At 51.5% G+C, this 21,771-nt stretch overlaps 2 protein-coding genes across 4 annotated transcripts; one reads left to right on the forward strand and one right to left on the reverse strand.

Annotated features, from left to right (window-relative positions):
- The first annotated feature begins 4,293 nt into the window (after positions 1–4,293).
- Positions 4,294–6,826, forward strand: C1QL4 (complement C1q like 4). The gene is made up of 2 exons (XM_045829934.1): positions 4,294–4,830; positions 6,647–6,826. Exons 1-2 carry the CDS (start codon positions 4,294–4,296, stop codon positions 6,824–6,826), a joined length of 717 nt encoding a protein of 238 aa, XP_045685890.1.
- A 1,486-nt stretch (positions 6,827–8,312) lies between these two features.
- LOC123812803 (trophinin associated protein) lies at positions 8,313–14,850 on the reverse strand. 3 transcript variants are annotated; one of them, XM_045829679.1, is made up of 14 exons: positions 14,758–14,850; positions 14,358–14,506; positions 14,074–14,260; positions 13,385–13,542; positions 13,163–13,300; positions 12,889–12,971; positions 12,346–12,398; positions 11,547–11,665; positions 10,526–10,642; positions 10,197–10,424; positions 9,802–9,936; positions 9,040–9,643; positions 8,577–8,770; positions 8,313–8,434 (listed from the first exon to the last, which is right to left on the reverse strand). In XM_045829679.1, exons 2-14 carry the CDS (start codon positions 14,499–14,501, stop codon positions 8,387–8,389), a joined length of 2,208 nt encoding a protein of 735 aa, XP_045685635.1. In that variant the 5' UTR covers positions 14,502–14,506; positions 14,758–14,850; the 3' UTR covers positions 8,313–8,386. The 3 variants fall into 3 exon arrangements, with proteins under 3 accessions (XP_045685635.1, XP_045685634.1, XP_045685633.1); XM_045829678.1 differs by lacking the exon at positions 14,758–14,850 and having other exon boundaries at positions 10,197–10,256; positions 10,341–10,424; positions 14,358–14,524; XM_045829677.1 differs by lacking the exon at positions 14,758–14,850 and having other exon boundaries at positions 14,358–14,524.
- Between the last annotated feature and the right edge of the window lie 6,921 nt (positions 14,851–21,771).

Below are 21,771 nucleotides of genomic sequence, written 5' to 3' on the forward strand. Positions count from 1 at the left end.
GTTATTTCCATTTCCATGCTATGAGGTGGGCAAAGTTCCGTCCTCTTCATATTGGGTCTGGAACCAGGAAACACGGGCTGCTTCCAGTAGATGTGGGAGCTGAAAGCCAGAATGTGTGCATGGGGTGGGAGGGAGGAGAACCACATCATGAATGACCCTAAAAGATGAGGAAGGAAGGAGTGCAAGGAGGGGGGGAAAGTGCTTCCTTAGGTTTTCATATAACATCGGCCAGCTGGTTCCTCTCCCCTTACAGATGAGGAAACTGAGGTTTGTGGAGGTTACACTGCAAATGACAAGGGCAGATCACACTGCCAGGGTCTTCCCTCCCATGAGCCCCTCACTGCTCATCTCCTCACCTCCTTTTTCCCCTTGAGGGCATCTCAGTCTGTGGTAAGAAGTGTGGGAGAAGGAACAAAAAGAGAGAACCCTCCAGAAGCCAGGGCCTTTTTGCTAGACTTCATGAAATTTTAACATGAAAACTTGCACAAAGTAGAAGGCACATGTTACATGCAAATCATATGCTAATCACATGCTAATCAAAAGTCTGATCCTCAGAACTCTGAGGCACACCTGACTGAAGCCCTTGGGAAAATTCTTGGGAAAACCCTGGCTTCCAGGACAGGATGGATTCCATTTAGAGTGAGGTTATGGAGTTAGGGTTCAATATTAGCATTGGAGAGGAGTCAAGTGTATAATTTGGAGCTAGGATCAGGGTTAGCACAAAGTCAAGGGGGGAGGTAAAGGCGGGATTGAGAACTAGGCTGTGCTTTCATATAGGGGAGCCTAGGGGACTCCTTAAGGGCTTCCTCCCCCCTCTTCTCCCCCATCAGCCTTGTCACCACCTCCACTGCTCCTTCTGTGCCCTGTAGCACAACCTTTTCTGTCTACCTCCCATTCCCACCATATCTGGAGACCTCCCTGGGGTCTCCCAGGTTGGCTGCCTGAGGAGCTCTGGGTAAATCGTCCCAAATCCCAGCCTGGGCCCCAGAATTTCCCCTTGAGCCCAGACACTTGGCTTCTGACCTCAGGAGCATGGACTGGTCTTGACCCTACCCAGATCCCTCCTTGTGACAGCTGCAGGCGAAGCAATAAGGACCTGGTGAGCTGGCAGCTTCATTCCAGAGTGTGGGGAAAGAGCAACAGAACATGAATAAATTCATGGAGCTGGCCCTTCAGCTCCCTGTGAGCCAAGCCTGCTCCCCCCACCACACACACCCTTTGCCGCCTGCAGCCCTGCTGGTCACCGCAGCTCGTAGCCTGGGCGGACAGGGATAGGAGGAGAAGGGAAGCTCCAGAGGGAAGAGGGCTGGGACCTGAAAGGGGCTGAGATGAGGGGCTCAAAAAGAGGGACTTGGTGAGTAGGAGAGCGGGATGGGGAGCGGGGCTGAGCAAAGACCCCTGGTGAGGCAGGAAGAAGACGGGTGGCAGGACCTGGGGTCAGTGGGGCTTGAGGACTGGGCAGGGGAGGCTGATGCGAGCCCTGGCCTGCTCTCTCCTCTCTGATCCATCCATCATCCAGCCTGGGGGAGCAGATCCAGGATTAAACATGCATGGGGTGACATGGCCCTCAGCCCCCCACCCCCACCCCAGGAAGACAAATGGCGACAAAGACCTTGAATAAAATTTGTATTTATGGTTGGAGGAGGAGGCCCCTCCCCCACTGACTGCCAATTCTTTCTCTCCCAACCCTTTCAAAATGTAGGAGCTTCCCTCCATACAGGCCCAGCCTCAGCAACCTCTTTCTCCTGGCACCAGTATGGGCTGGGAGAGGCAAGAAAGAGGTACAGGGAACAAGAAATGAGGAAACCACCTTCACCAATAATCACGCTGCAGTGTGCCCTCCATCTTACACATCGTATTCCCATACATCACAGTCCTGGCTTACGCTGGCCTCTAAGAGGTCCTTTGCAGCTGTCCACTTTCAGAGTCTTCAAACATCCCCACTTTGCCTGCCCCGGAGCCCCTTCTCCAAGCCTCTGGCCCTAGGGTCCCTCCCTGTAAGTAAGCATTTTCCCTCAGAGAGGCCAGACCCTAAGGAAGAATGCATCCACTAGCTTTTTCTCTGGACTCTGACCCCTCACAGAGAGGGATCTCTCACAGCCTGAGTTCTCTCTTGGTCACCCTGAATGGCAGACACAGTCACCTCTTACTGGAGGGAGGCTGCCTGGCACTTAATCTGTATTTTGGTTATGGTAATTTACATAACCAACTTCAAACTCCTGCTTCAAATAGTTATTATGTGGGGTCCAACTTCTCTGGGTTTCAATGTAACCATAGACCTATGAGGAAGAGGGAAGGAAGGTGGTAGAAATCCTAGGGCTGGACAAAATCTGGGACTAGGGCAGGACTAGAGCTAAGCTGGCCTGGGCAGAGCAAGGGACAAGAGCGTCTTTCTGACTGTTTTCCCCAATGTACTCTGCCCAGTCCTGAGATGGCATTCACAGGATCCCATATTTAAGGACTAAGAGAAAGACAAATATAAAACCTCCCCTCAAATAGCCTGGCCCTCTCTCTCTCTCTCTCTCTCTCTCTCTCTCTCTCTCTCTCTCTCTCTCACACACACACACACACACACACACACACACACAACACAATCCACAATCTCACTCACCCAGGGACACACAAGCCCAGGGTCCCACGGCCACGTCCGCACCTGCCAGCACACTGTCACAACGCACAGGCCCCAGCCTACCACTCCGCTGAAGAGCCGCCCCGCCCCCTTGTCTTCCCCACAGTTGATATGTCACATTGGAGTCCGAACACGGACCTGGGTGTCTCTCTGCAGCGCGCCATTTACATTTCTCTCTCGATCTGTCAACCTGTCTCGGCTCCTGTCTCTCTCTCTCTGTCTCTGTCTCCCCCTCTCCCCCTCGGGGGCTGTCAGTTAGTCTCTTTTCCCAGCTTCGTCTCTGTCTCTCCGTCTCTATCTGGCTCTCTGTCTCTTTGATTTCTGTCGTTCCATTTCCTGCGTTCCTGCCGGTTTCCTGCCCGCTTCCACAGGCGAGTCTGTGTTCTCACTCTCACTCTCCCGCACTCTCTCGGCGGCTCTGCGCTCCCCGGCGCTGAGGGTCGAGGGGAAGGGTGGCCGCAGACGTGCCTGTTCTAGTTCAAGCCAACATGTGCCATTGGACCCTTTACCACATGACTGACATTCCCATCAAGGGCGCTGAGAGGTGTGGGGTGGTGAATTTCTTTTTGCTTGCCCTTCTTGTTTGTTTGTTGAATTTCCTTTTCCTTTTTCCTTTTTTTGGGGGAGGGGGCATGGGGGAGCTCTTTCTAGCTCAGGAATCCACCTCTATCTTTTCTGTGTGTGTATCTCACTCCCCCCTTTTCTGATCCCATCGCTATTTCTGGTTTCCCCTGGGCTCTAGGAATACCCAAGTCGGGATAGAGGCTGAAAGTAAGGCTAGTCGGGAACAGTGAACCCCTGCAGAATCCGCTCTGAGCCAGGCATCAACCAAGAGGCGGGGGACCGCGGGTGGGGGGCCGCTGCCTGCCCCGCCCCCGCGCTTCCCGCTCTGGGCACCAGGGGTCGCTCCGCCGCGGGTCGCTTATAGCGGCTCCCGGCGCGCAGCTGCTCACACCACCGGCACAGCCACCCCGGGAGGGAGGAAAGGAAGGTTAGGGACGCAGAGAGGGAATGCGCTAGCAGGGGAGGCGCGCGGGGCCGTGACTCTAGCAGAGGCAGGGGCCGCGGCCCGGGGTAGAAAGGCGGGTCGGTGCTCGCCGAGAGCCAGAGCGCAAATCTATGAGGGGATCGCGTCCGGGAGTTGCCACCCTCGGCGCAGAGCCCGGGACGTCCGGAGAGCGGAGAGGAGTCCCGGCTCCGACCAGGAGAGATCCGTCTGGGCAGCTGGGGACTAGGGTCCGAGCCATCCTTGAGAAAGAAGCTGTCCAGAGAGCAAGCATCCTAGATCTGTAAGAAACCAGCCGCCCAAGAAGCCGCAGATGTCAGACACCCGGGAACGTTAGGCTGAGCAGGAGGGGAACAGAGGACCACGGGCTCTGAACCGTCGGGAGCTGCCCCGGCCCAGCCCAGGCGGGACCTCCGCCTTGACGGAAGGTTTGGGGAACCGCACCGCTGAGGCGAGAGCCTGCAGGGGACTGGGGGGCCAGGCGCGGCCGTCGGGGTGGTCCCGACCCAGACGCGAGCCCGGGTCCGCCTCCGGGGCCCACAGAGAGCCCCGCGCCTCCGCCGCCATTGCGCCCAAGAGTGAGGACGATCTGCTGGCCCTGGCCGCGTCGCGTCTGAGCCGCCGCAAGCGGGTGGCGGGGGCAGCCGTCGGGGTGGCCATGGTGCTGCTGCTGCTGGTGGCTATTCCGCTGCTGGTGCACAGCTCCCGCGGGCCAGCGCACTACGAGATGCTGGGTCGTTGTCGCATGGTGTGCGACCCGCATGGGCCTCGAGGCCCAGGACTCGACGGCGCGCCTGTCTCCGTGCCCCCCTTCCCTCCGGGCTCCAAGGGAGAGGTGGGCCGGCGCGGGAAGGCGGGTCTTCGAGGGCCCCCGGGACCGCCAGGTCCCAGAGGGCCTCCAGGGGAGCCGGGAAGGCCAGGTCCACCCGGCCCTCCTGGTCCAGGCCCCGGCGGCGTGGCACCCCCTGCCGGCTACGTGCCTCGAATCGCCTTCTACGCTGGCCTGCGGCGGCCACACGAGGGTTACGAGGTGCTGCGCTTCGACGATGTGGTGACTAACGTGGGCAACGCTTACGAAGCCGCCAGCGGCAAGTTCACCTGCCCCATGCCGGGTGTCTACTTCTTCGCTTACCATGTGCTCATGCGCGGCGGAGATGGCACCAGCATGTGGGCTGACCTGATGAAGAATGGACAGGTGAGATGCCCCTCTCCACCCAGCCCCAGATTCGCCAGGTAGCTTTCTAAATCTCCCTGCACTCATTGCACAACCCGGCCCCCTTCCCCGGACACTGTCACTGGATCCAGGAATGCCGGGCTGCCCCGTCCCAGGCAGCGCTCAGTCGGCAAGCACTCCAGTGTGAGGGCATTCAGCTTGGATTGTTTAAGGAAAAGCTGAAAAACAAGAAAAACACTAGCCCATTTACCATCAGCTCTATTGCTAGTCCCAGGGCTTGGGGCCAATTCTAGAGTGACCTTACACTCAGCTGACACTGAGTCAGTAGGCAGAGGTGAGAAATGGTACGGTAGCCCTTCAGACCACCAGCCAGGTAGCCTGAAGGTACGGATTTGGAGAAGAAAAGAGGCAAAGGAGGAGGAAAGGCAAGGCAGAGAACGTGGGCCTACTGGACCAGGCCCCACATCTTCACTGGCCACCTCTGGCCTTCAGGTTCTGCTGCTCCCTGCCTCTGTGGTCAGAGTCGCTGCCACCTTGGCCTGGGAGAACAGCCCCCAAGGACTTAGCTTGAGGACCCGGGACACACACAGGGGGAGGGAAAGGCCTCAGGCATAAGGGCTGGTTTAGGCGCCTGGGCCACCAAGCAGCAGGGGATAAGGTTGGGATGTAGTGGTGACCTCTGAATGCCCCACGCGGCTGGCTGGTGTGGACTGTGCCTTGCCGCATCAGGCCTGCTCATCCTGGCTGTGGGAACGCGGGTCCTACCACCGGCTACAACGATCTGCTGTTCCAAGACCCATGTGCACTGCATTGGGGTGGCCTTCCATCAGGGCCCCCCAGGACCCCAGGGAAAGGGAGAGAGAGAGTGTGTGTGTTTATGGGAGTGATATGGAGTATGTGTGCAAGGGAATGTGTGTAACTCGAGTGTGTCTGTTGTTGCAGGGGTGTGAAGGTGTGAAAAATACGAGCGTTTCTTGTTTCTACCTGCAGGTAGAGATGAGTAGGTGTGTGTGGTCTATGAGGGGTCTCTGTGAGTGGGTGGAGGGGGCAGTGTGTATCTAGAGTGTGTCGGTTTCCGAGGGGGCAGGGGCCGTGCAGATCCTACTCAGTATTGCAGGAGCTGCGGGCCCTGAGGACAGTAAATAGTGATTAGAATAATGATAAATAATTAATGAGTTAATAACCAGCCCCCGCGGGACAGGAAAACCGGGGTTGTGGGCAGGGCTGGTGGCGGGAGGCAACCAGCAGCAGCGAGCCAGAGGGGAGGAGGGGCTACCTGTTGGGGCAGAAGGCGACCCCCATGTGGGTGCGCCAGAGGGAGCTCGGAGAGAAATGGGCATCATCGCAGTACCTTCCCGTTCAAGGCCTGCACCCTCGCATTAGCATATACACACTTTGCCTTATCACTTGGGAATGCAAGTTTAGGAGGCCAGAGGGGTTCAGAATCTTAGAAATTATCCTACATCCTAATTTTATTTTTAAATGATAATAGCAAAGCCATAGTGTTTTCTATGTGTCAAGCACTGTTCTAACACACTTAACATGTAGTATTCATTTAATCCTAACATTAGAAGGTAGGCTCTGTGATTACTTCCCACCTTATAGCTCAAATTAAGGACCGGAGAAGGCATGAAACTTGCCGGAGTCGCACAGCTAGTGAGCGGTGGTGCCCGAGCAGCTCAGAGGCCTCCTGCCCTCTCCTTGTCCTCCCCAGCCCCTGCAGGCAGCCACCCCTGCACGGCCTCTCCCAGGCCCAGCTGCGTCTCCTCGACTGGACCCATCTCACCACCCCAGCTCCGCACAGGGCATGAAGGGTGGTTTTGTTCTCCCTCGGTAGGTCCGGGCCAGCGCCATTGCCCAGGACGCAGACCAGAACTACGACTACGCCAGCAACAGCGTCATCCTGCACCTGGATGTGGGGGATGAAGTCTTCATCAAGCTGGACGGCGGGAAGGTGCATGGCGGGAACACCAACAAGTACAGCACTTTCTCTGGCTTCATCATCTACCCAGACTGAGCCGGGCCCCAATCCAAACGTCCCTCGCTTGTCCCTCGTCTCCGTTCCCCTCCTCATCCACTTTCAGTCGGCCCCACCCAAGGCGCCATCCCATCCTTTGAGAGCTGGGCAGTGGGGTGGACCCGCCTGCTCCCGAAGGCGGCCTTAGTGGGCGGACTCAGTGCCCCGGGGCGTAAGTGGCTGGGGAGCAGAGGCCCCGCTGGAGGAACAGAGCGGCTTGGGAAGGGGCCACTCACTTCCCTGTGTGGCGGGGGAGGGGGAGGGTGTGTGGGATGGGCGGGCTGTGAAAGCCGGTCTGAGGGGCCGAGGTCCGGGTCCTCTCCTCGCCGGAGCTCGGGAACAGCCTCACTAGCCAGACTAGGCGTTTGGGGAGGCAGAGAACTGAAAAAGGAGCGCATCTGGGTGAAAGGCCACGTTAGGACCGGTGTAGGTGCTGGTCCACCGTCAGAACTTTCTCTTGCCATCCCGTCCTCCCTTCATCTTCATTTTTCGGGCTCCAGGCTCCAGCTTTGGCAGCCTTCCTGCGGACTGGAGGAACCGGTGAATTCCTTCCTAGCACTTAAAACTCATTCTGCACAGTCCCCATTTTACCCGGATCTGGGCTAAGCCCTGGGGCTACAGCTGCTGTTGCCTCTTCCAATAAAGTGACATTAGAGTGTGTGTGTCTTCACTGGTGCAGAGTGGGGACAGGGGCCTGACCTTTACCCCTACTCCCCTCAAGGGCTCTCACCCACCCTGCCAGAGACAAAAATTTAGTCCTTCGCAGCAAGGCCTGCCTGTGGAGGAGGGGAGGAGTAGCCCAGTGCTTCTGTGACGTAGGGTGAACAGGGTGGCATCAGCTTCTGCAGAGCTTCCAACCTTACACTGTTCAAGGGTGTCCAACTCACGGCCCAGGATGGCTATGAATGCAGCCCAACACAACTCTGAAAATTGTGCACAGACCTTTTTTTTTTTTTTTCCTCATCAGTTTTCATTAGTGTTTGTGTACTTCATGTGTGGCTTGGAGATGCCAAAAGTTTGGACACCCCTGCAGGGAGACACCAATCAGAGTGACAGGGAGGGTTCCAAGACTGTGGGTCCAGTGTTCAGCTTTCTGCCTGATGCAGGGAAAGTTCTAAGAGAGGAGCTCTAGGGGATAAGGGAGTTGTTGATGGCTCCTGGAAGTGCCACCCATCTCAAGAGCCAAGGGGAAGAGCAGGTCTCCAAAGGGAATTGACTATGGGTGTCCTCCCCCAACACACTCACAGAGCTTCCTGAGGTGAACCAGAGTGGGGTGACTTCCTCCCTTCCCTACCCACCCACCCACCCTGCAGAACCTGGGAGCTGAGAGCCCAGGGCTGGCTCTAAGGTGGAAGACACTGCCACCAAGTGGACCACTGGAGAGCAACAGCAGTAGCTGGCCTAGGGCAGACAGAGGGAAACACATTCAGACACTTGAGAAACTTTATTGAAGGACAAAAGGGTGCCGGCTCCCACTCCCATGGGGAGTCCTGAGGGCTAAATAAATAAGGGCTAAAAGGAAGGAGCAAGGAAGAGCAGGAGCAGGTGGAGGCGGGTGCCTCATGATGGAGAGTCCTGAGGGGCAGCAGAACCAATTGGAATAAAACACTGGAGAGAGAAGAGACCTTGTCATGGGCCAGTCATCCTTGACCTGAGCCAACCCTTCCCCACTAAGCTCTGTAAAGGAGCTAAGGATGGCCCCTTGCCCCTTCCTACTTCCCACAGGCTTGCTGTGGGCAGGGAAGCTCACCAGGGCGTCCTGCCATTCCAACAACTTGGACACAGGGTTGGTGCAGACCCGAGAGGGGCCTGAGGGAGGCGCTCGGCTGGTGTAGAAGGCACACTCATCGTCCAGGCGCGCCTCGTGGAAGCAGTGGATGGCCGTCAGACATGCTTTGAGGCGCTGCCTCAGGGCCAGGGTTCGGGGAGCCAGACTACTGGGGCCTGAGGGTCCAAGGGCCAGAGTTCAGGATGGGCTCTGGAGTCATATACTCTCACCTTGTACTGCCCTTTCTCAACCCCCCACCAAGGGCCAAGGCAGTTAGAAGCACAGGACTGGAGGTCCAGCTCCTCCCATCTTCCTAAAGGAGAGCCGGCTGGGCAAATTAGGCAAAAGAAAGCAAGCCTGGGATCACCTGGTACAGGGCAGGGGTCTTGCTCCCAGCAAGATGAGGATCTCCTTTGTTCATAATCCTTTCCGACCAACTACTTACCTGCCTGGCCTGTTGGGGGCCTCAGAGACTGGAGTGAGCGGATAGGGGGGCTGGCACAAAGTGGGTGCTGGGAGGAGAAGGTCACACTGGTGGTCACTGGAGCCCACTGACAGCAGCAGGGCTGCGGACTGCACTCTGTACTCCTAGGTTCCAGGGAGCCCGCCTCTGATGCCCCAGGCTCCACCCAAGGGGAGCAGGCTGGAAGGGGTCCAGGCTCTACTGGAGGGCAGGCCTCAGACACCACAGGCTGTTCCTGGGTGGCAGGCTCTGGAATCTCGGGCTCCCTCCTATGGCAGGACTCTGGTGGCCCCGGCTCCGCTGGGGGGCAGGCCTGAGCGACCGCAGGCTCTGCTCCAGGGCAGAGCTGTGCTTCCCCACACTCCTCTGGAGGGCAGGGCTCTGGCAGTCCAGAGTGTTGTAACAGTTCAGGAAGGTAGGAAGCCCCAGGATTATGCTGTGGGGCGTTCAGAGTTCTAGGAATCTCTGCCAGCAGGGGCTGAAGTTCAACCATATCCAGAGAGGATCCTCCATTAAGGGGGGCATGCTTGCTCCCTGCCAGCCCTTCAACCTCCTGCTGCAAAAGCTGCTGCAGGATACTGATGCGCTGTGGGTTGAAGAGAATACGCCAGTGTGATGCCAAGATGTGGGTTCAAGTCTCTACCCAACTGTCCTATTCCCATACCCCCTTCTCGTCCCATTTCTCCCTTCCCCAGCCCTGTCACTGCCCATCAGGCATCAAAACTGTTGCCCACTCAGACTCACCTGCATCTTTAGCTCCTGGAAGCTGGGGGTTCTAGTGGGGTGGGGTCCATGAGGAGCTGCCACAGGTGGTTTCCCGGGCCCCTCCTGCCACCTTTTACAACTCTCCTGGTCAAATAACCGGACTGCAATCTGCTCCTGCCACAAGGGAAGAGAGGCGGACTATGTGAGGAAGCCTGGCTGGGGCGGGAAGATCAGGCTGAGTCCCACCCTCATGAGGAAGGGACCAGGTGCCTAACTGCAGGCCCTAGACTGAGATTAGGAGAGACAGCAGAGAAGCAGGGAGAGCTGGAGAGTTAGGTAGCTTTTCTAAAGAGCGCATGGACCTCAAACTGCTGGGCCTCAGGCCAACAGGAGAAAGTGAGGGATTTCAGCAACGGAAAGCCTTGGGCACTTACCCAGGACAGGGCGGGCTCTTCAGGGCAAGACTGAGGAGAGAGGCCACTCAAACATCGGACCTGGGACAGAAGTGAGATGTCATAACCCCTCCTGCACCCATTCATTCCCTTCCTATGCCAGCTACCTCCCCTGCCCTCTCTTACCTGCTGAGCTCTGGGAGCCAATGGGGTGGGTGTGAACTGGGTTTTGGGGCGAATGGCATGACGCCGCAACACTGAATGTGAGGTCTGGGGAGAGATGGGGTTGGCTAAGTGGTGACAAAACCTAGGACCTAGCAGGGATCCCAGCCAGACTGCTCTGCTGCGGCCCAACCCCTATGGATACAAACCAGAGACGAGGGGCCCGGCGAGGGCACACGCTGAGCCAGTCCAAAGGGGGACGGGCGAGTGATAGACGGTAACAGCACATGGCCAGGGGAAGGCACTGAGTGGCAGTCCCGGCGGTCCTGTGGAGAGGAACAAGGTGGAAGATTGATCCCTCCCGCTTCCCTTCCTAGGTCTTGTTCCTACTACAGCTGCCAGTGTGACCCTCCTAATCATATGATGTCACTCCCGTGTTTGTTCCTTCTCCCCGTGGCTTTCCACTTATTCCAAGTAAAACCCAAGATCTAACACTGGTTTGTAAATCCTCACCCAGTCGAATCCTGTCATTGCTCTAACCTCACTTCCTGTCATTCCCCTTCCTCCAGTCTTGCTGCCATCTGCTTTTGGCTGATCCTTACACACAGTAGGTACTTTCCCTCCTCGGGGCCTTTGTATCTGCAGTTCTCCTGGCATGTTCTTCCCCCAGATATCCGGGGGGCTTACTCCCTCAACCCCTTCTGGTCTTCACTTGGACGACACCTTCTCAAGACCCCCCTCACCAATCTATTTGAAATTACAATACCACCTCCCCACTTCCACTGACATGCCATATATTTTATAATGTGTGCCTACTTTTTGCTTCCCTTTTCTAGAATGTGAACTTATTTGCTACTGTATATCCAGAACCCAGAACTGTGCTTGACAAACAATAGCTGATCAATAAATACTCATGGAGTGAATGAATGAAAGCTTTGGCTGACACGTGTTAGATCTCTCAGCACTGATGTGATGGTGATACAAGTACGTATCAGACTGTGACCTCTCACCTCCAGAGCCTAGACACCTGGTAAAGAGAGGCCAGTCCTACTCTGGAGAGGGCTTGGGCCCATGGGGGGCAAACCCAGATCGGATTATTGTCTGAGGCCTAGGACTGCCTGGCTCCACCCACAATCCTCAGTGCTGGCTGCTGCTGGAGAATTTCCCCAAGGGTCTCTCCTCCCCATCTCTACTCCCTGCCTTTCCTACCCCAGGAGGGTCCCATCTCACCTTGGTGTGTGTTATCTCTTGGGTTTCTCTCAATGGAACCCACTGGGTCAGACCGAGAGGGCCCTTTCCTTCTTCATCTGAGTGAGTGGCAACTTCATGTTCTCCTTCTGGGACAGAAGCTAGGAGGAGACAGGAAATGTGCCATAGTATCTGGAATACCCACCAAAGTTTGGCACAGGGCTTTGCAGCCTCTGCAGAGAGTGCATCAGTTTGACAGCCCCCATGGCCCCATCAGGGGTAGGTGGGGAGCCGTCCAGCATCCCCTTGGAGCCCAGAACTACTCAGTAATCACTTGTTAATCTGAATACCCTGATGTTTCCAGGTGTGCTGATGGCTCTTAGGGGCTGAGAATAAAATAGTGAGGGGAAGGCAATTCTTTTTTTTTTTTAGATTTTATTTTTTATTTATTTTTAGAGAGGGAAGGGAGGGAGAAAGAGAGAAAGAAACATCAATGTGCAGTTGCTGGGGGTCATGGCCTGCAACCCAGGCATGTACCCTGACTAGGAATTGAACCTACAACACTTTGGCTCGCAGCCCACGCTCAATCCACTGAGCTACGCCAGCCAGGGCTGGGAAGGCAATTCTTGTTGGAAGTGGCAAGGAGAGGGTAGGAATGGGGACCACCTCCTTTGACACAAGTGCAACTGGGCCAAGCTCTGGCCTATCAAGAAGGTCTCTTCCTCTCCAGCTCCTTCTGATCTGGCCTCCCCCCACCCCACCCCCCCGTTAAGCTTTTTCCTCTTGACCCCCACTGCAGGCAGCCCACCACTGTTCTCTCTGCATGGCCAGACACACTCACCAGGCTGGGCTGGGGTCTCCAGGAGCAATCCCAAGGCCTGGCTCACTGAAGTCCTGACGACAACAAGGGCAGCAGCTAGCAGTCACTGAATATCAAGTAGGAGCTGGGCACTGTGCTAACCGCTTTGCAAACATCATCTCATTCAATTCTCACAACCACCTCCATGATGACACAAACATTATCCTCATTTAACAGATTAAAGAAATTGAAGCAGGGAGGTTAAGGCAAGCTCACATGACTAGTAAGTTTGCTGAGGGTTGGGAATCAAACCCAGATTCCAGTCTGTGATCTAGCCACTAAACAATAGAGGCAGAACCTCTTATTTTTGTACCCTCCCTCCCCAAAACCTGAAGAAGCTGACGTCCTATTGAGGCCTGGCTAGTAAGCCCTGAATCCTATTCCAAGAGCTCACCCCGGCGGTCACAGCTTCCTCCCTTCCCTTCTCGGGCTGGTGGAAAGTCCTGAAGCTACTGGCAGGCCCCAACTCTGAGGGACCCTGTATGGGACATTGGCTCATTCTTTTCCAAATGGCCCTCTCCTCACCTGCTGTTGCCACCTGTTTCTCTTTTTAGCTTCTGGAAGCTGGGGCGAGCAGAGGAGTGAAAGGAAGGTCCTGAAGGTGGAATCTGACCCGTAAAAGCAAAAGAAAAAAGAAGAGTCAGAGGTGGGCCCCAAAACTTCAGGCCTCCAACCCCATTTGCCTCCACAGAAGCCCTCTGGCTCATCATGAGGTACCTCCCAAGGCCGGGCTTTGTCCATGAAAGGAGCTCCCAGAAGCACCGTGTATTGTCAGCCCCCCTGCAGGCCCTTTACTCACCACAGCCTCTAGCCTCTGGGCACACAAGGTCCGGCTTCGGGGTCCTGGTCCCTCCAGCCTTGAAAAGCAGGAAGCCCTGGCAGGGTCCAGTCGATTTTGGGGGGTTCTGGGGGCCAAATATGCAGAGGCCCGGGCACCCTGGGACCCCCAAAAGATGCTATCAGCTCAGGATTCCCTCCTCAGTCCACACCAGCCTGATCTCCTCATATCCTGTCTCATTACCTGGCCCCTCCGGATGGTGCCTCCCTGGCTCCCTCGAACCAGTACTCTCTGAGCTAGACTGGGCTGGCGCCCCAGGCGACAGCTCTTCACCCCCTCACCTGACAGGATGGTAGCCAGGGCCTCAGGGTCAGCCACAAACTCTATGACCCCTGGAACCTCTGCAAAGGAAGAAAAGGAAGGGTGAGATGGAGCAGGAAGAGGGAAAGCTGAGGGGCCAGGTACCCTAGTGTAGTCACCTTAACATACAATAGTGAGCCAGAGATGCATATAATAGGACTCAACTCACCAAATGTTCACAGAACATTACATAAGGCACTATTCTAGGGCCTGGGGCCCTGAGATAAATAAGACAAAGTGCCCTGTCTCAAGAAGCTATCATCAAACTGTAGAGAGGTAACAGACTCAAGCCAAAGTATGTACATGTTATAAAAGACTGTAGCAAAATATTAAAAGACAGAGCAATTGATTGGTCTGTGATTGGAGGGCTGGAAAGGGCTTTGGAAGAGATGACATTTTGCTTAAGGAAGGAGAGGGCTTTTAAGAGCAAAGAGCTTTCCAGGAGCAAGGACCAAGGACTGACTCTTATAGTCAGCAGGAGGCTGGAGGAGTCAAAGCCCCCGAACTCCACGATCCCCAACCCATTCTACCAACTGGCCAAGGAGACTGTGTTCTAGGCCTCCAACAAATACCTGTCTGGGGAGGGGGCCCAGGCCCCACATTTTGTGCCCTAGGGCTAGGCCTGAGCTCCTCCAAGGGGTTCCGAAGCAGAGTGCTCCCCGCCAGTCTCTCTGATTTCTCTTCTTGATGAGTGGCTTTTGGCCTGGGGCATGCTGAGTCAAGAAGGGGACGTTGAATACTGGTCTTCTGCTCCAATCTCTGGGGGACAGGAAGACAAAAAATTCAGCGTTGGGGTACATTGGAGGTGTGTGCTGCCTTCTTGTGGCTACTGCTGTCACCACCAAGCCTCTCTTACCTTTGGATCTTGGTTCTCCTGGTCCAGGGCGCAGGGCTTGACAGCGGGGAGAGATGGGCATCTCTTTGAAGGTACCGGAATCTTGCTAGGGGTGGGTGACACACCCCGGAGGAGAGGATTCTTCTTGGTTTGGAGGGTGGTCATGATGGCTATAACAGAAACGGGGAAGGCAGGATCAGGGATCAAAGGTCAGCCAGTTTGGGCATTGGTGCTGTCCTCACATCCCTGATACCTCCACCTTCGCTCAAATCCATGCGCCAAGACCTGGCGCCTGCAAGGCCCGTTCTTCTGGGTGCCACTTCCGGACACCCTGAGCCTAGTCTTTCGCCCCAGGACCCCGAGCTGCCTCTCCTTATGAACCTCCACGGCCCTCATTCCCTCCAAGATCCCCATGCCGCACCTTCCCCGGAACCTCTCAGGGTCTCCCCCACTATTTCGCTTTCTCCCTGACTCGGCTTCTGCTGCAGCTACTTCCCCAGTTTGTAAAATACGCCAAGCCCCTGATTGGCTCGTCCGCGCTCCGAGGCGCGTGACCCCTGACTCAGCTGTCCAATCCATAGGCTTCGGGGGCTGGGCCGAAATAGGACTGGTTACCGAACCACTTCCTAGCCAGGAAAAAACTGACGGGACTCAATCAGCCAATCCGAGAGCTGAGCGCGGGATGGAAGGCGAGGAAAGAGCAAAAAGGTGGCCTGTCTGAAGCCGGGAAGGCGTGGCGCCCCAGGTCTGGGCAATAACGGGTGCCGTCGTACTCTCGCGAGGTCTCGGGATTGGAGAGGGAAAGACCATTCGGGCAGTATCGAGGGAAGGGCTGGTCGTCCTAATTGGGTCAGCCTATGTTCGTGGCTGGTTGGGGAGACCCGAAGCCGACTCTAGTCGGAGTGTGGCGTCAAGCTTTAGGGACGCCATTTCAGACACTTAAAGAAAACATTTGCTCAGAGAGGCCTTAATTGAACCCCTCTACTCGTAACCCACCCTAATCTAAAAAGATTCCTTGGTTTTAAGTGCTGTCAAAGAGCAGTGCGTTTCCTCCAAGCATGCCATGCCAATTTGTAATTGTGTATTCATCCAAGTGAACATAATAAATTATGTTTGTTAAACTCAATCTCCCCCGCTAAGCCTCCTGGAAGGTGGTGATGCTTTATGCTTGGCTTACTATCATATTTTCAATGCCTTGCATTGTGCCCAGGTTGTAAAGATGCTCAACATTCATCAAATGAATGCATGGAAAGACCAGGGAGAGGTACTGTTTGAACTTCCTCTTTAAAAAGAGAACATTATTCTAGTCACTGGGAACAGTACTAGAGGCAAGAGGACATGAAAGAATGTGGAGTGTTCAGAGAATACTGAGTCCTCAGGGGTAGATGCAACATAGGAAATAAAACTAGAAAGAAGGGCTGAGTTGAGGGAGAGTGAGGGTCACCTTATTCCACTAACGGGTACTGTGAATGTGCCAAATACTAACGACTAGGCCAGCAGGGATGGTTACTAACAAGCACCCTGTACCTACCCTTGTGTAAGGCCCTTTGCTAGGCATTTGGGATATAGGAGGAATGAGCCTTAAGTTTGAAGAATGAGGAGGTGCCAGGATGGAGGCTGGCTGTACCGTGGCTTTACATGATTTTAAGGTAGTCAGCGCAGGGCAGGTTCGTCCTTATCCTCACAAACTTGGAAACTTGAATTTGTCAGGCTTCACATGCTAGATCTTGGACTGATTCACACTAATAAAATCTGTAAGAGGAACTGAGTGATTTATCATGAGTGGAATACCTTTCAATAACTCTAATATTTATGCCTATTCCTCAGGGCACCAGCTTCACAGAATCAAGGTACAAAGGAGACTGATATTATATCAGAAAAGTCTTTCAAGGAGCCAGTGCTCAGAATATCTGCCATGCTGGTCAGAGCATCCAACCTGTTTTCTACACAGCAGCCAGGGTGACCTGCTTCTGTTATTCTTTGCTGGACTTTTCCTATGGAGACTTGAGTCAATCTTCATCAGGTCATAACATAGTGTTTTCATGGGTGTACAAGCCGCCTCCCTTGTTTTATTATATCATCCCCTTTCATTCTGCTCTCCTATTTCTCTCCCCCATAGACACCACTCATATGTGCCTGGTATGTGTTCCTATGTGTGTATGTTGCCTAATGTGTAGCATTGTGTATCAGTTTCCTATCACTGCTATAAAAGTTGCCATATTTAGTACCTTAAAACATTACACATTTATTCTATTTCAGATCGGGAGGCTAGAAACCTAGAATTAAGTATTGGCAGGGCTCCATTCCTTCTAGGGGCTTCAGGGGAGAGTCTGTTTGCTTGCCTTTTCCAGCTTCTAGAGGCTGCCAGCTTCCTCGGTTTGTGACCCCTTCTTCCTTCTCTGTAATTTCTTGTTCCATCATCATACTACTCAATGTTGCCCCTCTCTTACAAACACCCTGTCATTACATCAGGCCTGACGTCTAATCCAGAATCATATGCCCATCTCAAGGTCCTGAGTTTAATCATAGCTGCAAAATCCCTCCTGCCATATTCAGGGGACTCACAGATATAGGGATTAAGGCGTAGACATATTTGGGGGGCATTATTCAACCTATTACAGGTTGTTTAGTGTATGAGCTTTAAATTTGCATGAACGGCATTTTCATTTGATTTTGTTTATATTTTCTTTTGTTTAATTTTTTTCCAGTTAATTCCATATCTAGGATTCATCCTTACTGCTATATACAATCTAGTTCGATGCTTATGACCGCTACGTGGAATTCCATAGTAGGCATCCATCATAGTTTCTTTATCCATCCTGCACTTCTACAAGGAATTCCAAAGAATTATCTTCTTACCCGGTCCCCTGTGAACCCACTCAAGAATTTCCCTGGGATATATATCAAGGAGTGGAGTTTCAGGGTCAAGAGGCTTGCACACCTTTAACCTCGCCATGCACCACCAGATCCTTTTTTCAGAATGTCTGTATTTGTTTAAACTCTTAATATTACTTGGAAGTTCTTCTCCCCAACACTTGGTATTATACACCTTTCTAATTTTTATAGTTCTAGTGGGTATTAAGTGGACTTTTGGCTATTTTAAATTGCATTGCTCTGATTATTAGTAAGGTTGGGTGTTATTTCTTATTCTTGTTAGCCAGTAGAAGAGCTTCACCATCTTTGAAATGCCTATTCACATGCTTTGCACATTTTTTATTATTGGATTTCCTGTCTTTATTCTTGTTGATTTATAAGATTTCACTGTATATTCATACATTAACCTCATGTCTACTTGGCAAATATTTCCTTTAGGTCTCTAGAGGAAGATAATTGATTTTGTAGCTGGCAACCTTAATAAACCTTTTCTTGGTTTTCCTAATTTGTCTATTGATTCTTCTGAGTTTTCTATAGAGATAATTATGTCTTCTCCAAATAAAAACAATTTTATATGTCCTCTTTCAGTTTATATGGGTTTCTTATTTTTGTTTTGTTGTTTTTTTCTTACATCATTGTACCGAACTTCCAATATTATATTAAACAGTAGCAGTACTAGGGACAACATGATGTGTGGGGAATCATATAGTTTTTCCTAAGAATAACCATTTTTTTAAAACCTGTTTTTGCAAAACTATATCAAACAGAAAACTGACATGAATAGTACAAAGAACTTTTTATCTCAGTCATTAGACAGTGAGTTGCCAATATATTGCCCTGCTGCCTTCCCACCCCTGTGCTTCAGTGCGCATGTCCTGCTAACAAGGACATTTTCCTCCATCACCCCCACACAATGGTCAAAACCCAGAAAAGAACACTGGTGCATCCCTACCGTTTCTGAATCTCAGACCCCACTCGAGTATCACCAGTTTTCAAAGCAATGCCATTTATAGCACAAAGACCCAGGCCACAAAAATGTGTTGCATTTAGTTATCATATCTCTTTAGTTTCCTTTAATCTAGAACAGTTCTTCAATCTTGACTCTCATGACCTTGACACTTTTGAGGATTACAGGCCAGTTTTTTTTTTCTTTTTTAGAATGTCCCTCATTTGGACTTGTCATATTTCCTCACAGTTAGACTCAGGGTGTGCGTCTTTGACAGGACTGTCACAGAACCGATGCTGCTTCCTTCCCACTGCACCCTGTCGGATGGGGCCTGTTTCCATCTGTGCCTTTCCTTGGGTTACTTGGTTGAGGTGGTATCTGCCAGGTGTCTCTACTGCAAATTATTCTTTCCCCTTTGTATTGGGGGGAAAGGCTTTCAGATTATATAAATATTCCATTCCTCATCACACTTTCACTTTATTTACTTAATTATATCAGCATTGGCTTATACACTCCTATTGAGAGGGTTATTATTTAATGACTAGTATTGTTTATTGTGATGCTCAAGTTGTCTGATTTGGTCAGTGGGGGCCCTTCCTTTCAAGTTGCCTTCAGCACGACTATGTGGGGACAAAAAAAGTTAATACTTTTCCTCCCACCTTCCAAGTACTCCCAGCTGGGCTAATAGTCAAATTAACAGAGAGAGAGATTTAACAGGAGAAAAAAAAGTGTTTAATACACTGGCCCTGGCTGGCATAGCTCAGTGGATTTAGTGCGGGCTGTAAACCAAAGTATTGCCGGTTCAATTCCCAGTCTGGGCACATGCCTCGGTTGCAGGCCAGGTCCCCGGTGGGGGCCACGTGAGAGACAACTGCACACTGATGTTTCTCTCCCTCTCTTTTTCCTTCCCTCCCCGCTCTCCAAAAATAAATAAATAAATAAATAAAATCTTCTAAAAAATGTTTAATACATGAGAATAAAGAATTCACATAAGCATGAACATTCCAGACAGTGAAGCAACATTGGGTATGTGACATTTCGGAGAAAGGAGAAAAGGAGGGAAAATAAAGTCTTAAATTTCAAGACTTAAATGAAAGTGAGTCTTGAAAGACTCACCAAAATGAAGTGAGAATGGGTGATTTACAGATTTTGAGTAAAAACAGAACATTCAGGGCAGGCAAATTCTTGCTAGGCAACTCAGAAACAATGAGACACAAGCTATCTAGTCTAACTGGCCCCTGTTTGAAGCCCTTTCATTTACCATACTAATTCAAATTAGGGTATTCAGGCTAAGTCCAACATCCTAAAATTTCCTCTTGAAGCATGTTTTTCTGTCTGAATCTCTTGAGCGGGAAAGGAGAAGAGGGTCAAAGGTCCTTTTTTAAAAGAAAAAGCTATTTGTTTATTTTTAGAGAGGGGAAAGGAGGGAGAAAAAGAGGGAGAGAAACACTGTCCATTGCCTTTGGCACACCCCATACCGGGGACCTGCCCAACAACCCAGGCATGTGCCTTGACTGGGAATTGAACGAATGACCGTTTGGTTCGCAGGCCCATACTCAGTCCACTGAGCTACACCAGCCAGGGTGGGTTAAAGGTTCTTTTTTTTTTCTTTAAGAAAAGATTTTATTTATTTATTTTAGAGAGAGAGGAAAGAAAGGAGAAAGAGAGGGAGAGAAACATGTTCGAGAGAAACAGAGACCAGTTGCCTCTCACATGCCTCCAAGTGGGGACCTGGTCTGCAATGCAGGCATGTGCCCTGACTGGGAATCAAACCAGCGACCTTCCAGTCTGCAGGCTGGCACTCAATCCACCAAGCTGCACCAGCCAGGGCCAGGGTGTGTTTATTAATAAACAGTTTAAAATCAATATCCCAAAAAGGTGGCTTCAGGATGACAACATTTTGGTTCCCTTCAACTTCCGTTTAGCACTTGTAGTTTTCTTCCTGGCAGAGCAACACATTTCGGGCTCCATTTGTACTTTCCTTGCATCAGCTCTGGAATCAGCCATTTCTCCAAGGGTCTGTGGTTCCTTTTAACAGGAAATGTTATTTGAAACCAAGAGCTAGACACTCGCTCTGCTCACTGCTGTTAGGGTAGTGCTGCTCCCGGCTCTCTCAGTGGACAGGGTGAAGAGATACACTCCACACGCACGCCTGTGCACACGTGCGTGCACACACCCATGCCACATTCCCATTGGAATCTGTCTCTGTATCTAAATCTATTGAAAACCATGAGTGCAAGGCTAGGCTTTTAAAATCATGTTATCTGCTTTAAAATACTTCAAAGGTTTTCTATTGTCTTTATAAATATCTCACCTAGGAACTTGTTAAAATAAGGTAGGCTCTCTTCTCTTTGCTCCAATTAAGGAACTGAGATAAAAATTTTTTTTTGCAATAAAAAGAGGCAGAGGTCAGCCCCCAAAAGGGTTTTTCTATAGTTGTTATGTTTTAAAGTTAATATACCAAAATGTCAGGTAAGCATCAGACATAACTTGCCGTGATTTCTTAGCCCTCTGCTGGTGAGGCTTATTTTCTTTCATTTCAAATATTTAAGGCTCTTTTGTCTTAAGAGGGGTAGCAAAGACATGCTCACTTATGGTCAAGTTCTTCGGAAGAGGCCTGGTGTTTCCTAGAAGAAGGGTGTCAGTGTTCCCCTGTTATAGTCTTACTAGTGCAGAGGTATTAAGGAGCCAGCACTTTCCATCCTGGAACAGAAATCTTTAAAATTAGTGAGCATACCAGTCTGGGCAAAGAGTTGTAAGAATTTTGTTGTATGTTGTAAAATGTATAAATTATCTCTGAAACTAGACAGACCTTAATCCAGTATTATAACACAGCAGCTCCAAGCCAGGGAGCTGTAGTTGTGTCTGTGATATTCTAGAAAAACCCACTGGAGGACCCGGAGATGTGGACGTGTGTTCATTACTCACACTCCAGGGCGATGCACTGATGGCGGTCTCATCCATCATCATGATTTATATATATACATACATTATATATATATTGTGTGTGTATACACACACACACACACACACACAATTATATATAATGTATATATAATATACAGTATAATATATTATATAATAATATATAATGTATATATATTGTGTGTGTATACACACACACAATTATATATAATGTATATATAATGTATATATATTATATATATAATTTCTTGCATATTGTAATGTTTTGACATCTTAAAAACCCTTTCAAACTGGGGAGAGGCTGCCTCAGCAAAGGTAACTCATTCTTAAAGATAGCAGAGGACTCAGCCCGGAGCATTCCTTTGGTACGCACATTACCCAGTCTAGGGCCACATCTCCTCTGTCTGGTGCACCCCAGGAGACAGTATTTCTCTGCCTTAATCATTCCAGGACCCAGTATCAGGCCACTAGGGACCACGTGTATAGTTTAGAGTCTATACTATATTTTAGAGCAGAAATTACTCATTTAGCCATCCAAACATGTTCACCCTGCCCTGCCTTTCCCTAGGAAACTCCAATAAACATGGTGGCTGAAGTGCTTCTCTCCCTCCTGTCTTCTGCCCCTGAACCAAACAAACCCACAGCTTTCCCTGAGACCCTGTGTGGCATGGGCACATGGTGACGCCCTCT

Source organism: Phyllostomus hastatus, unplaced genomic scaffold, assembly GCF_019186645.2.
Source record: "Phyllostomus hastatus isolate PE091 unplaced genomic scaffold, TTU_PhHast_1.1 phas_scaffold_93, whole genome shotgun sequence".
NCBI lineage: Eukaryota > Metazoa > Chordata > Mammalia > Chiroptera > Phyllostomidae > Phyllostomus > Phyllostomus hastatus.

Excerpts from the sequence above, each read along its gene's own strand:
- LOC123812803 (XM_045829679.1), bottom strand. The coding sequence starts at position 14,501 with ATGACCACCCTCCAAACCAAGAAGAATCCTCTCCTCCGGGGTGTGTCA. Across the intron at positions 11,666-12,345 it reads GGAGACCCCAGCCCAGCCTG|CTTCTGTCCCAGAAGGAGAA; the intron begins GTGAGTGTGTCT and ends GTCTCCTCCTAG. Across the intron at positions 9,937-10,196 it reads AAGAGCCCGCCCTGTCCTGG|GAGCAGATTGCAGTCCGGTT; the intron begins GTAAGTGCCCAA and ends CCCTTGTGGCAG.
- C1QL4 (XM_045829934.1), top strand. The coding sequence starts at position 4,294 with ATGGTGCTGCTGCTGCTGGTGGCTATTCCGCTGCTGGTGCACAGCTCC. Across the intron at positions 4,831-6,646 it reads ACCTGATGAAGAATGGACAG|GTCCGGGCCAGCGCCATTGC; the intron begins GTGAGATGCCCC and ends CTCCCTCGGTAG.